We start from the raw sequence: 13,668 nt of genomic DNA on the forward strand, positions 1-13,668 counted from the left end.
CACCATCGTATAAAGACCGCACCTCCCGCTCAAAATGCCCCGAGCGCGCCCATCCTTTGTTCGCTCCAACCACTGCATCCATCGTTTCTACCTTTCGGTGCCTTCGAGCCTGGAGCTACAGGTGCCACTTCGTTCATGGACGATGCAAGTATCAGATCGCAACTGTGAGTGATAGTGTACCGTTCTTGAACAAGCTTGCTATCTATGTATCTGACCATCCTTCTGCCACAGGGTCACCAACTACACCCTATCTTCCATCTACTTCTGTGGGTGACGCGCCTCAACTTCTTTGATTCCGATCTTGACTCTACCTCATACCCAGCGATCCTCTTCTACGACTACATCATCACCTTCAGCTCCGAGGTCCAGCACTTCTGGCTGGCACCTCGAAATAAAGCCGCCTGGCCCTCGATACTCTTCTTCCTCACTCGGTACTTGACACTTTTCGGGCATGTCCTCCTGGCTATCGAGGTTTTCATGTTTCCGGTGAATGATACGGTGAGTGTTCCGCCGTCTGATCATCGTCATCCCTTCCCTTCTATGTCGCGACCTGATCTGACTGTGGCTGGATGATGATGATCGTCATAGTTGTGAGTCACACCAACTTGAACGGTTTTCGCGGTCGTGAAGTCGATCTGATAGTTGAATGCGCGGGTCAATTTAGTTGCCGAGTGATACACAAATTTCACCAGCCATATTCGGGAGTTGTACAGTTCTTCATAGCCGGTGAGCTTTTCTTGTTGATCGTTCATTCTCGAACACTTACCCACCCCTCACTCTACCTATTTCCCAAGTCCTGTGCATCTACCGAGTCTCTGCCATCTACGGCCACAAGCGAAGTATATTGGCCCTACTCTGCACACTGCTCACCGGCCTCGTGGCTATTTCTGCCGTGCGCTTATTTTTTCTCGATGGTCGCTTTGAAACCCTATTGGGCTGACCTCTTACTTTGTTTTGATGAGCGCAGTGGGTGATTTGTACTGGGGTTTCTGATGGACCACCGGAGTTGCTGGGGATTGACGTTCCGGGCTGTAATCCTCTACATCCAGCAGCACAGTACGTCTCTACCCACTTTCCCCTGACTCAAAGTTCAACCTACTCATAGCTTATCCTTCAGGAGCCGTCGTGAGTCACCCTGATAAATGTTCCCCTTCGAGTTGATTGGAAGACTGAGCACACCTCGTCCTTCAATCTTCAATCAGGATTGGCCCTGCCGTGGGCACTCCTCTTGGTATTCGACTTTGCTATATTTGCGTTGACGGCTTTTAAAGCGTTTGAGAATGGATTGCATTATCCTAAGGCTTTGATGCGGGTGCTTTTGCGAGATGGTACGTCGTCTAGCTACTATCGCCTGATATGTTTATTATGGTGCTGATCCTTCGTATTGGACAGGCGCTTTGTACTTTATGTGAGCCTCTTCAGTCCTCAATGACGTGTTCGAGCGCATGCTGAGCTCTGTGTTATTGTCAGAGTTCTTTTCTGTGCGAATCTGTCGAATGTATTGATGTATCTGGTACGTCCATTTTGGATTATGTTCGATTCATCCTACAAGTAGCTGACAAGACTCGATCTTACAGTATGCTTCGGTGAGATTAAGCTAGAAATAATCCAGAAGTCAAACTAAAGATGAATGTTCAGCCGCTCCTCAAGGACACGAACACCGTTCTGAGTAACGTGTAAGCATTCATTGACCATCACTCTTCCGCCTTCAACTTCACCGTGCTCAACTCCATCGCATAGGCTCTCCACGACCCTCATCTGCCGCCTCATGATCAACCTGCGAGAGGAAAATGCGGAGCGAACGGACAGCTCGCATTTGGGAGGACCGAATCGCATCGAGGCGGTATCGTTGCCGGCCATTGAGTTTCGCGCTTCGGAGAGTAAACACGATGTGAATTTGGAGGACTTGTTCTGATGACGGGTCGATATATTGTATTGGGTTTTGGTGTAATAATATCTTGGATGTATTGGCAGTATATCAACAGGGAAGAAAAGAGAAACACCCTACTAAAAGGCCGCGCGGTTGAATCGCAGGGAGGCGGCTGGTGCAAATTGCGCCTTGTGGTTCAAACGTGCAGCCTCACCAGACATATCCGTCGCGACGATCCTCAAGTAGTTTATCGAGAAATTTGACCACTTAAACTTTTGGTCCCGCTCAGGATTTGGGTCCGTGCGCGCGAACATTGCGGCCGCAAAAATGAAGGACATTATGTCTCGCGCCACAAGGCCAGACCAGGGATCGAACCTGGGTTGAAGGAATCGATTCGTCTGCCGGTCGGTGTGCAAGTTAAATAATCACTGTCCGTCCATAATGTTTCAGAATCCTCCGTGATAACCACTACACTATCTAGCCTTATGAAGGAGTACAAACGTGCACCATTATCAGGATGAACGGTTCAGAGAAAAAATGATGAGACAAGGCGCGGGAACAAACAGGCCGCGTGTCTCGGCGATCGCCGGTCTCGCGCGGCGCCATTGTTCGAATTGGGGGAGCGACTGTTGGCGGACGACACCATCAACGACGACTGTCGGACACGCGCAGATCCACCCAAAGCGCGTTCTTCCTTCTTTTCTGCACTCTATCTGCCTCAGCCTCCACCTTTCTGCCCTTTCAACCACCACTATCACACACAATGCCCCCCGTAACGCGACACGCCGCCCGCGCCTGCACGCCAGTACAGAGCACCCCTCCTGCATCACCCAACACTCGAAGCAAGCTCAAGCGCAGCGCGTCCACCGCGTCGCTCCCCAGCCCACCTCCGACAGTCAGACGCAAGTCGCGTACATCTAAAGCCGCTGTCTACTCATCTTCCGAGGACGAAGCTGGCGAGCTTCCTGTCGTCGCCCTTCGTGCCACGCCCACCCGCGCTGCGCTTCCGCGCCTCAACCTCGCCAAGATCATCGAAGAGGGCGAGGGAACGGAGCAAGAAGACGAGGGCAAGGCGCCGCACGAAGAAGCCAAGGATGAGACTCGTCGGCCCCTCAAGAAGAGACGTCTGAGCGACCTCGTCACAGAGCTCAACAGCCAAGTGAAGGGGGCCAGCGAGGCCGAGGACGCGTTCTGGCTCGATTCCAATCACCCGCGTGCTGGCACCTCCAAACCCTCGCCCTCGAAGAAGCCCAAGTCCAGCTCGAACGCAGAGTCCGATGCGGAGGACGGGAAAAAGCACCCCTCCCGCGTCGCTCAGGCCAAGGAGGGCGCCTACTCCCTCGCATCTCCTCCGCCTTCCCGTGTACACCGGTCTACGACCAAGACCAAGACGGCGAAGCCTCGCAGCAAGACGACCACCATCAAGGGTCTGAAGAGTATCCTCAATCCTCGAGCGAAGACTCAAGCAAGGCTCAAGGACCCGAGTGGCGTCAAGAACAAGGTCCCCGTTCGCGACCCTGTCAACAACCCCTTCCTCTCGGATTCTCTCGAGGCTCCCCCACCCAAGCGTCAGATACCGTACAACCAAATGCCGACACTGACATATGTCTTGTATGTTCTTTTCTCTCCTCGCACAGTTATCGATGTCCTGACCGATGCTTAACCTTCTCTAGCCGTGGTAAACGCCAGGAGTTCCAGAATCCGGAGTATAAGGCTCCTCCTGACCCTCGTACTCGGCTGCCCATCGATCACGAAGATTATGTTGCCTCGGAGGATATCAAGCCTCGTAGGTTGTTCGGGGTCTATTCCAAGCTTGATCTCGAAGCTTGGGACTCGGACGATGAAGAAGGGCCCGCCGTTCCTCTTGCGCCTCCATCGCCGAAGAAACGTGCGCGCACTCCTGATGACCCCGAGTCCGAGCAAGAGAGATCATCGGACAGGGAATCGAGCCCGGTCGCCTCCAGCTCCAAGAAGGTCGACGTCAGAGATGAGCTCGAGGAAGAGGAGCGGGAGCGAAGGGCGGCCATCAGGCCTGTAGTGCCGTCCAGGAGGCCTGCTGCCCACAACGACCGTCAGAAGCGGCCGATGCCCGTCAGGATCTCCTCTGCCGTGCGCGAGATGAGTGCTTCCCTCTTCAAGGAGAGGCGGTGAGCAGGATACCAGACCATCCGAGTTGGTCTTATGCATCTGCGGCGATAGGAGTCGTTTACATTCTTTGTCTCATACTTGCTTTCTCGATTTGTCCCTTTCATATTTCGACCTGTCACTTATTCTTTTCTTCATTCGTTTTGCCATATTACTGTCACGACTCGACCCTGCGCTACCTCATCTCTAACCCTCGCTCTCCCACCTGCTCTCGATTCCGACTGACTGCTCGCTGGCCACGCCACGCAGTCTCATCATATTTCCGTCCATATACTCGATTTATTACATATCTTCTTGTGTCTGTCTAACGACTTTTTCTTCCTCATCACGACCACTCGTCTCTTACCTTCCGTTGTACCATTGTTATTCTTCCTCGTTTGCTTTCATCGGTTGATCCTTGCAAGCTTTCACGGTGCGCTGCTTTGCACCTCGTTCTGTTACGTCCGCTCTCCTCTATCCGTTCGTGTTTATTACACTTACGGCGTCGTCGCGGTCGCTTTCTACGAACTCGTTTCCTCTCTCTCTCTCTCTCCTTGTCCTGTTCTGCATGCATGGCGTTGGCTGTTATCCCAGTCCGTGAGCATGACTCCAATATGTTTTCCGTCTCCCGTCTAGGTTTTTTCTTGAATATAACCTCCCAATACGTATGTACGCCTTACAATTGAAATAGGAAATATGAATGTCGTCGTCCATCTGAGCTTCGTCGTCTCTCCAGATGACGCTGTGCATTGGATGCCTCTTTGCCGCGATCTTTATGTTGTGTACAGCACTGGTTCCTCCGCCGGCGCGTTCATCATCAGGCTCAGAGCTGTGGTCGTCGATATTTGATGGAAGGGTTTGTTATTTGATGTCTGATCAGTTGAGTTTTCTCACACTCGCCAGCATTCGTGCATGCAATCATCCTCGCTGACGATTCTCCGCATCTCCCTCCTACTAATCTTCCCAGTGCTCAAGCGTTCGTGGAGTCTTCGTATCTTTCAGCGAGCGCTTAATCCTTTCTACGTTCCGTAGGTGCACATTCGGACCCGAGGCTGGTCCAGGAAGGAGAGAGACGCTTATCTCTGTAGCAAACACGAGGCTTCTGACCTCGACTCTTGAGGACCTTTCGGGTGGCAGTGGGTTATTTCTGTCAATTTTTATTGCTGGTTATGAGTGCACTGCCCAGTGCCAGCGGTCTCTGCAAGAGTGTTGATGTTTTGTGAGCGGTGCCGCTCGTCTGCGCAGATCACGAGGCGGAAAAAGTAGGTAGGTACTAACGCGCACCATGATCATCACTCATCCAGGACCATATCGATATTTCTCCACATCCACCGAACCGCATGCTCGTCCTATGCTCGTTTATTCGCTTCTGCTTTGAATCATATAAGCGTACCTAGGTTATATTTATGCATGGTCGACTACAGTGCTTCGTGATGATCAAGAGTTTTCGGATGTCCCTTGAACTTCTTTCGACCGATATCATTGCTGTGCCAGGGCGGACTTTTATTCGAACCAATGAACGTTGGACGCCACGAAGCACGACATGCAGTGAACGAACGAGCCTCGAGCAGCAGCTATATATATATCGCCTCCAGTCCGCTGGATGCGAGGTGTACTTTTGGTACTTAGCTACTTTGGCTTTGGTCTCGCTGGTCACGGTTTTGGCGCCCGCAGTCTCTTGGGTGTACACTATTAGGGACTCGGTACGAAGGCACCAGTGTCCCCCCGTCCGTCGGTCAATTTGAGCCTCGTGTTGGATACATACATAGGGAAGAAGACCTACTCGGACTTGCGGTTTCCCTCTTTGTTTTGCACTTGACGCTCTTCTCGGTGACGACTCGATCGGAGCGAGCCTGTTCTTACTGGGTTCTACTAACCGGTGATTTGGAACTGCTGCGAGGAGAGATACTGAGAGGATGCCGTTCGTTTCTGCGGCGTTGGTTTCTGTGGTTGGACGGGCTGCTGTGGATACGGCCGCGACGGTGCATAAATTGAGGCAGACGTGAGCGCGCTTCATATCTTTCTGCTCCATTGGTCAAATTTTGATACTGACCTACGCTCATATTCCTCGTCCGCAGGCAGATCAACCACTACGCCGCCATCTCTCGAGTCGGTGAGTATCCCCGCTCTCCCTTTCCCCCTCATCGTCGACTCTGTGCTGTGGAGTAGTCACGGTGGAGCCGCCCACTTTACGCCTTACGATTGGGATCAGAGTTCATATGCTGACGAGTGGCTTGATGAACCCTTGGCGCAGCCCTCTTGGCCTACGATATCCTCCTCAATCTCGGACGGGAGAAGGAGTACGTGTGGGACCGCAAGTTCAGGATGTCGTCCGTGCTGTATTATATGACGCGGTATCCCGTCGTGGCGTATCAAGTGTTCAATGTGTGCTATTCGACGACGACGCCAAAGGTGCTTTTTTTGGTTGGACTTTGTCTACATTCGGCGCTTGACGATGTTTTTTTTGGACGCCCATCTTAGTGTGTTTGATCAAGACTGATTCTAGACGAACTTGAAAGCTGAGACGTTGATACCACCTACTAGCTGCGACGCGATCGACAAAGCGACATGGGCGATCTCGCTCGTGCTCACTCGGATTTCCATCTCAGGTGACTACTTTCTTCCTTCCACACCCCTCCCTTCCTCTTCCTCCCTCATCTCTGCACACAACTCATGCTCTACATTTAGCTTCCTTCGTCCTCCGCGTCTACGCGGTGATGCAGCGGGACTTTTTCGGGATTTTCGGTGTCGTGCTGTTGTCGCTGATTGGCGTCCTGGCGGTCGTGCTTGATATCGTGCGTTTTGCCCCTTCGAATTCATTGCTCTGGAGGTATGCTGAGGAGACGGTGATGGTGATGGTGGTGTAGATTCAAGATACGGAAGCGTCTTGCACGCAGGCGTCTAACCCATTGTGAGCAGCCCCATCGTTGTTTATGATAGCTTTCGACACTGGATTGACCACATACCGTCTTGACTCTTCGCGTAGATGTATGCGCACTCTTTTATTGGCGTGTTATGCGGAGATGTAACTAATAGTCGTTCGGGATGTATCAGCGACGGTGCTCACGTTCATCACCCTCATATGCTTCGACATCCTCGCCACCGGTACGTTCCCCCGCTCCCTTCTCCCCTATCCATTCTACACCTATGTCTCTATACAACTGCATTCTAACCTACAACTCATGCACATAAATTTACACACACAGGCATGCTCGCCTGGCGGATCTTCCAGATCATACGTGACAGCGGCGGGTTCAGCAACTTGAGCAGTTCGCGGATGTCGGGACTATTGGCGCGGTCTGGCGCGATATATTATATGTGAGTAATGTCTTGCTCTGGATCTGTACCTCGCGGTCTTTCTGACTGTGATGTGATTGTAGAGTGATCACGGCGTTGCAGCTCGGATCTGTCATTCTTTATTTCGTGAGTCGTCTCGCCTCGATATGATATACCCACACATTCTGACCTTCTTCTACAGCTACCACAGGTACGCATCCTAATCCCGAGCGACATGATAAAAATGTCACACTCACGCACTTTTCCTCCCATCGTATAGGGCGTCTACAGCACGGTCCTTAACAACTACACACTCCTGTACGCTCTCTCCTCTCTCCTCTCTCCTCTGACCCCTCTCCTCTCATCGCTCCCTTTATGCAACTACATACTCACCACACGAATCTCACCACCCAGCCTCTCCTCAATCCTCGTCTCCCGCTTCCTCCTCGACCTCCGGCAAATGATCCACGGACCCCCCTCTTCTGGCACCGGCTCCTCCGCCGGCGTCGTCCCCGCACACGGGCGCAAACGACGCGCAGGGACCGGAGCAGGAGGTGGAGCAGGGGGTGATGGAGAAGGGAGAGGAGGTGGAGGGAGAGGAGGAAGAGGGGCGGGGACGACGAGCACGATTCAGTTCGCTGCGAACCCTGTGCGGGGAGGAAGGGGGAAAGGACGGCAGCAACATGAGGATCCGTCGGAGACGTATTTCGATCCGGAGGCGGGCCTAGGGACATATTCGGATCCGAGCTCGAGGACGGAGACGAATCCTAGCTCGAGGACGAACCCGAGGACGAGAAAGGAGGGATTGGGGGCAGGGCTAGGGGCGGGAGTGGGAGTGTTGGGTACGGGGACGATGGAGCTTATTAGGGATTTTGAAGATCCGGTTGGGTTGGATGGGTATTCATATCGGAATTCTTACGAGGACGGGGATTATGAATATGATGATGGGATTGACATTGAAATGGATGTGGCGGAGGGAGAGGGACAGGTGAATTCTTCGGCGTGGCCGTTGGAGGAGTTGGTGGGGCGGGCGAGGGTTGTTGAGGAGAGGTTGGGAGCAGGAGGAGGGGGGCAAGAGGAGGAGTGGGAGGAGGTGAGTGTTGAGAGGAGGGTGTGAGTGAGTGAGTGAGTGACTGTGTGGTGGTGTATATTGGTTCGATGGTTTTGGTTTGGGTATTTATCTTATCTGCTTGTTTGTTTGTTTGTTTGTTTGTTTGTTTGTGTGTTGTGCTCCCCGGATGTAACTTAACTTATACCCATCACAATGCGGATTTTGCGGATATCCTCCCCGACGAATTCAACGATACTGATGCATGGAGGTAAGTATTCCTATCAAGTAGACACGGTGGCCACATCAGTGTCTATGCCAATCACCACATCGATGGTGGTTCCTGTGGTCTATATAATGACTCTCCTTTCAAACTACCTGTCAATGTGCTTGCAGTTGGACTCAGACTCGTGGGGATAGGGATAGGGACAGGGACAGCGGTGGGGGTGGCGTTAGAAGTGAAAAGTCGGGATATATGTAGAGCAAGAGGGTAGGAACGGGAATGGGAATGGGAATGCTGGGAAGGGGTGGATGGGGGAGTGGAGGGATAGGGAGCATCTGCGTGTTATATGCAATGTGCAATGTGTAGGTATTATGGGCTCGTAAAACCCGTTTTTACTATAATTATAGGTCCGTGTGTCTATTATAATGCGGATTTTGTGGGATTTTCGAGGGAAGGTCCCTCTGGCAATTCAATGACTCGGATGGAGGTGATCCTGTTAGTACTATTAGGCACGGTGCCGGTCTATGTCAATTGCCACATCGATGTTGGTTCCTGTGGCCCAATATAATATGATAGCACCCGTCACTGTGCTTGGACTAGGACTCGGGGGATAGGAATAGGCACTGGCACGGAAGTGACAGTGGCGTTAAAAGTACGTAGGAGGGAAAGTGAACGTCGCGATGGGCTGAGAACAAGAGGATGCGGATGGAGATGCGATTGGGAAGGCTGGGGAGGGATGGGTTAGGACGTGAAGAGGAACGGTAGAGTAATGTGAGCAGTGATCAGGATGATAACGAGCATGTGTGTAGGATTGAAGTAGGGTCTTGAAGCAATGCATACATGCGACACTGGGATCCTTTCTTTGCTTGCATTCGCGCACCGAGAGGATCGTTTGCGTGTTCGAGAGGCAGGCCGCCAGAGATGGAGGAAAGTTGGTTGTAAGTCACAAGAAGAGAGATCAGTGACATAAAATGCCAGACCCGTCGCTCACCACTCATAGCTCCTCGATACTCCGATCGAACTCGGACCAGACGGAGCACAAGACGGAGTTAGGCATTGACTAGTAGTAATGCCTGAATATTCGATGGCGGGCTGGCACTATCGTTCAATCCATCCGGGCGTATACGGCGATTGTGCTTTTAGCATCACATCGCCGAGACAAGGGCGTAGTACACTCACGATTACATTGAAGTAAACACACCCACAGCGGGCATCATACCTCATCATACTAGGCAACTCATCGACATCGGTTTCCTTCACGACGGTCACCCTATCACCCAACCCTAACTCGTCTCCGGGTCGATGTGGGAAGGAGGTGTGGGAAGGAGGTGTGGGCGTGGGAATTGCTATACTTGGACGGACTTCCATTGTTCAAGGATCAATCAAAAATGAAAAGTGTCAGGTAAGTGGAGGTGTCAGAGTCGGAAAGTCAGGCCCAGATGCAAACGCTACCAGGCCTCGACGTCTTTCGGGGAGCGACGAGTACCGAATCACTTCGCGTAGGATTAGCTGCTCGGATGATGCTCGATGCTGGATGTTCGAACGTTCATGTCGGCCTTTTGTTCCAATCAGCCTTAATTCGGGTCTCGGTACGAAAGAAGGATTCCTGCAGACAGCCGTTGTACGAGGGCATAGGGTTACTTAAGGATAAAAAGGGCGTTGGATATACCGATTTCGTGTAGCGTCTAGTTTGTTAGCGTCTGGGAGAGATCAGCCGGGACGCGTGCGTGCGCTAGCATTGATTGATAGGATGCCAAGAAGAGAATGTTCATGATGGAAGACTCAGGTGTGGCGAGCAATCGGTGGAGCCCCCGCCGGAGTGGTGGGGGTGGAAGTCGGGGATAATTAATGAAAAGAACGTGGTCGAGGGATTCTGCTAGCACGTTGTGGCGGACGAAGGACGGAGGGGTGTGGCGAAGAGGGAAGACGTCGAGAGTGGTGGCGTGGGTGTGAGTGACGGATGGGATAGAGAGTCGCCGTTGATTGATGGGTGCAGTCGAGAAAGGCTGCAATGTGCGGATGGGGAAAGCCCCTGACAAAATGGAGAAGAAAAAGAAGAGGATCCGCAGAGGCCGCGCACATCCGGGGATAGCGCCCTCTATTTGACTAACAGCTGCCATCGTCAAACGGGTGCTTGTCGACGACTAGCCCAACGTCGCTGTCCATCGCGCGCACAAGCCGCGACGACGACGGGAAGCACGAGCGAGTGTCTGAGAACGAACCTGCATTTGCCGACGCCGTGCGGCCGGAAGTGAGCAATATCTCCTTGGTCCCTCCCAAACCTTCTCCCGCCGCTGTCGTCAAAGCGGATCGTCGACCTGTCCCTCCTTCCTCTTGTCCCCACCGTCGACGGACGCTAGCCGGAATGTCGACCACAGGGCCCTCGTCGCCGAAGCAGCGCTCGACGAAGACGGCCGTGCCCCTCCTCCTCTCCGACTTCCCCACTCCCCCCACCCATATCCCCTCTTCCCTCCTCCCCGGCCCCTCCCTCGCCGTCGTCAACGGCTCAGAGACCAACCCCCCGCCGTCCCTCCCCCCCGCGTCCCCTCTCCCGCCCGTCCCCGGGCCCTCCCCACTCTCTGAACAGGACACGCTCAGGCTAATCAACGTCTCCCGCGCGTCCCGCCGCACCTCCAAGGCATCCGTCTACTCCTCCTCCTCTCGCTCCTCCTCAGACCGGCCCCACGACTCGGACAACACCCACGTCGCCCATTATCACCCCGAACAACAGGGCACGACAGTCGTCTCCCCGCCTACGCCGTCCCCCTCGCTTCACACTTTCGGTAGTCCCTCCCGACCGCCTTCCCTAGCCGACTCCGTCCACTCATCTTCAGCAATCGGTACTCGCCGCTCCACATCCATCTCGTCATCCTACGCTCCGTCCCTCTCGGCTCACCCGAACTTTATGAGCAATTTAAATGCTGCAGACCGCGCCAAATCGCCCGGGCTGACCGCGTATCTCGACCGTGCGATCCCCGAGGACGACGAGGGCGGGAGGGCGAGTCTCAGTCTCAGTCTCACTGCGTTGTCCCTGAACGATATCCCTCGTGCCTCGCCGTCTCCGCATCCCTCGTGGCGCTCGGACGCGGGCGAAGATACGTCTGCGGAATTGGAACTGGAAATGGAAGACGGGGAACTGGGTGGGGCGGAGGACTCGATTGCGCAGATATCGATGCTTGATCTGCCTAGCGACGATCCTGAAGAAGAAGGCGAGGAGGAGGAGGAGAATACGATGAACTATTCGCCGATGCGTTCGAACAACCTCAATTCTTCGACGTCGACGTATACGTATCCCAGGAACAGCGGCGGCAGCGGTTCCAACTCCTCACGCTCAAGTCTCGATTTACATTTCCCACTTCCTCCGACTGCTACACCACCCAGCCAACCTCCCCCTCCCTCCGCGTTCTCGAAACGGTTCGCGCCACATACGCCCGTCCGCGATAGTTTCGGTGGGAACAGTATCGGCGACGCCGTGAGGAACAGTATCAGTATCAGTGTGCGGAGCAGTCTCGTCGGCGTGGGCGTAGGCGTGGGCGTGGGCGTTGGTGTAGGTGGAGACGATAACGAGAAAACCCGTTCCGCGTCTCCAGGGATCGAAGATATGTTGAACAGGACACCAAGGCCGAGACGACGATCGACGTCTTCGCTTGGGGCTTCGGCGAGACGAGCGTCTAGTTCGAGGAGGGCGGGGCGGAAGAGGGCTGAGGGTGGGGGGGTTGGGAGGAGTGTTTCTGTGCATGCGGCTGCGTCTGCGTCGGGTTCGAAAAAGGGAGGAGGAGGGGGAGGGGGGAGGATGTCAGGGATGAGTGGGGTGGAGGTTAGGTTGAATGGGAGTGAGTTGCCGTATTTGAGGGAATCCGTGGTGGGGAGGACAAGGGCGAGGGGATCAGGATCAGGAGGGGAGGGAGAGTGGAATGAAGATTCGTTTGTGGAGGATTATGGGACTGTCATTCGGAGGAGCGGGGGCGGAGGCGGGGATGAGTTCACTCTAGACGATTTGACTCTGGCGGGGGGTAGGAGTCCGAAGAGTGGTATTATGGGAGAGGTTGATGGAGAGGGAGAGGTGAGTGAGGCAGAGGAAGATGGGGATGGAGATGGGGATGGGAATGCGAGCGATGGGAGTGAGAGTAGTTTGGATTTGCATACGCCGTTGCCGTGCGTTGCTTTCTTTTCTCCACATTATTTGGGATACAGTACGCTGATGCTAACAGAACATGGTATATACATAACAGGAACCTAATGCTCCGCGACGGCCTCCTCTCCCCCCACTCCAAAATCCTCCCGGAAAACCTCCTCGCCTCGCCCTCCTTCGACGGCCTCTCTCCCGGCCTCGGTCCCAACGGTAGCTTCAGCCCAGGTCCCAATAGTGGAGGCAGACCGGGGAGTACGCTCAGTGGAGGACGACCGGGGAGTACCCTGAGCCTAGCGTCGAACGCGGGGTCGGTCATGACGAAGAGTGGGATCTATAAGGATGAAAGGGATACGGTGCGCAGGAGGGTGAGACATAGGGATGGGAAGTTGTTGAAGGGGGGGATTGGGCTGACTACTGGGTTGGGGTGGAGTGATAGGTGCGTCCCTCACTCACCCCATTTTACAAGCTTAACTGTTCTGAATATTTCAACTTCACCATGGATGCATTAGTGAGGACGAAGATGCCCCATCACCGCTCACGAAACGACTCTCCTCCGTCAAGTTAAACCGATCCCCATCGACCTCCTCGCTCCCCGCCTCTGCGTCTTCATCGTCAGGCTATCATCATCGACCCGCGAGCTCGCCGAATATGAGGCCTCATCCGCTTTCGAGGTCGTTCAGCGGATCTTCCTACGGTGCCGACGTTCCGCCCAATTCTTCCCCCAGTGCGCGCCCGAGGACGAAGAGTTCGGGCGCGAAACCACGGAAAACGAGCTCGATATTGAAAGTGAGGAGTTCGTTGCCTGAGAGTACGCTCGAGATCAGTATCCCGGAACATGAACACGAACTTGGACATTATCCGCTTCCTGTGCGATTCCGATCGCGTTCGGACGGGACCACAAACACGACTACCACCACCACCACCGGCGCAGAACAGGAACACGAAGAGGAGCAGAGGGATAGGGATAGGGATAAAGATTCGAGTTCGACGAGCTC

The 13,668-nt window shown here is 54.0% G+C and overlaps 3 protein-coding genes and 1 non-coding gene across 4 annotated transcripts; 3 read left to right on the forward strand and 1 right to left on the reverse strand.

Annotated features, from left to right (window-relative positions):
* Window positions 1-135: 135 nt before the first annotated feature.
* Window positions 136-1,915, forward strand: STEHIDRAFT_156562 (uncharacterized protein; the record flags this gene model as incomplete). Its single annotated transcript, XM_007303758.1, has 11 exons — window positions 136-164; window positions 232-266; window positions 323-498; window positions 968-1,056; window positions 1,118-1,125; window positions 1,203-1,328; window positions 1,393-1,408; window positions 1,471-1,513; window positions 1,578-1,586; window positions 1,639-1,676; window positions 1,741-1,915. The coding sequence occupies 11 exons, from the start codon at window positions 136-138 to the stop codon at window positions 1,913-1,915; spliced, it is 744 nt and encodes a 247-aa protein (XP_007303820.1).
* Window positions 1,916-2,224: 309 nt separating this feature from the next.
* On the reverse strand, window positions 2,225-2,353 carry STEHIDRAFT_t138. The gene has a single exon. It is a non-coding gene; the product is annotated as a tRNA-Gln (tRNA).
* Window positions 2,354-2,633: 280 nt separating this feature from the next.
* Window positions 2,634-4,021, forward strand: STEHIDRAFT_156563 (uncharacterized protein; the record flags this gene model as incomplete). Its single annotated transcript, XM_007303759.1, has 2 exons — window positions 2,634-3,481; window positions 3,544-4,021. The coding sequence occupies 2 exons, from the start codon at window positions 2,634-2,636 to the stop codon at window positions 4,019-4,021; spliced, it is 1,326 nt and encodes a 441-aa protein (XP_007303821.1).
* A 1,625-nt stretch (window positions 4,022-5,646) lies between these two features.
* On the forward strand, window positions 5,647-8,545 carry STEHIDRAFT_121205 (uncharacterized protein). The gene is made up of 12 exons (XM_007303760.1): window positions 5,647-5,996; window positions 6,073-6,107; window positions 6,249-6,405; window positions 6,539-6,603; window positions 6,683-6,789; window positions 6,862-6,907; window positions 7,049-7,099; window positions 7,201-7,312; window positions 7,375-7,417; window positions 7,473-7,481; window positions 7,551-7,588; window positions 7,685-8,545. The coding sequence occupies exons 1-12, from the start codon at window positions 5,911-5,913 to the stop codon at window positions 8,385-8,387; spliced, it is 1,452 nt and encodes a 483-aa protein (XP_007303822.1). The 5' UTR covers window positions 5,647-5,910; the 3' UTR covers window positions 8,388-8,545.
* Window positions 8,546-13,668: the final 5,123 nt, after the last annotated feature.

Source organism: Stereum hirsutum (genome assembly GCF_000264905.1).
Source record: "Stereum hirsutum FP-91666 SS1 unplaced genomic scaffold STEHIscaffold_6, whole genome shotgun sequence".
Classification (NCBI taxonomy): domain Eukaryota; kingdom Fungi; phylum Basidiomycota; class Agaricomycetes; order Russulales; family Stereaceae; genus Stereum; species Stereum hirsutum.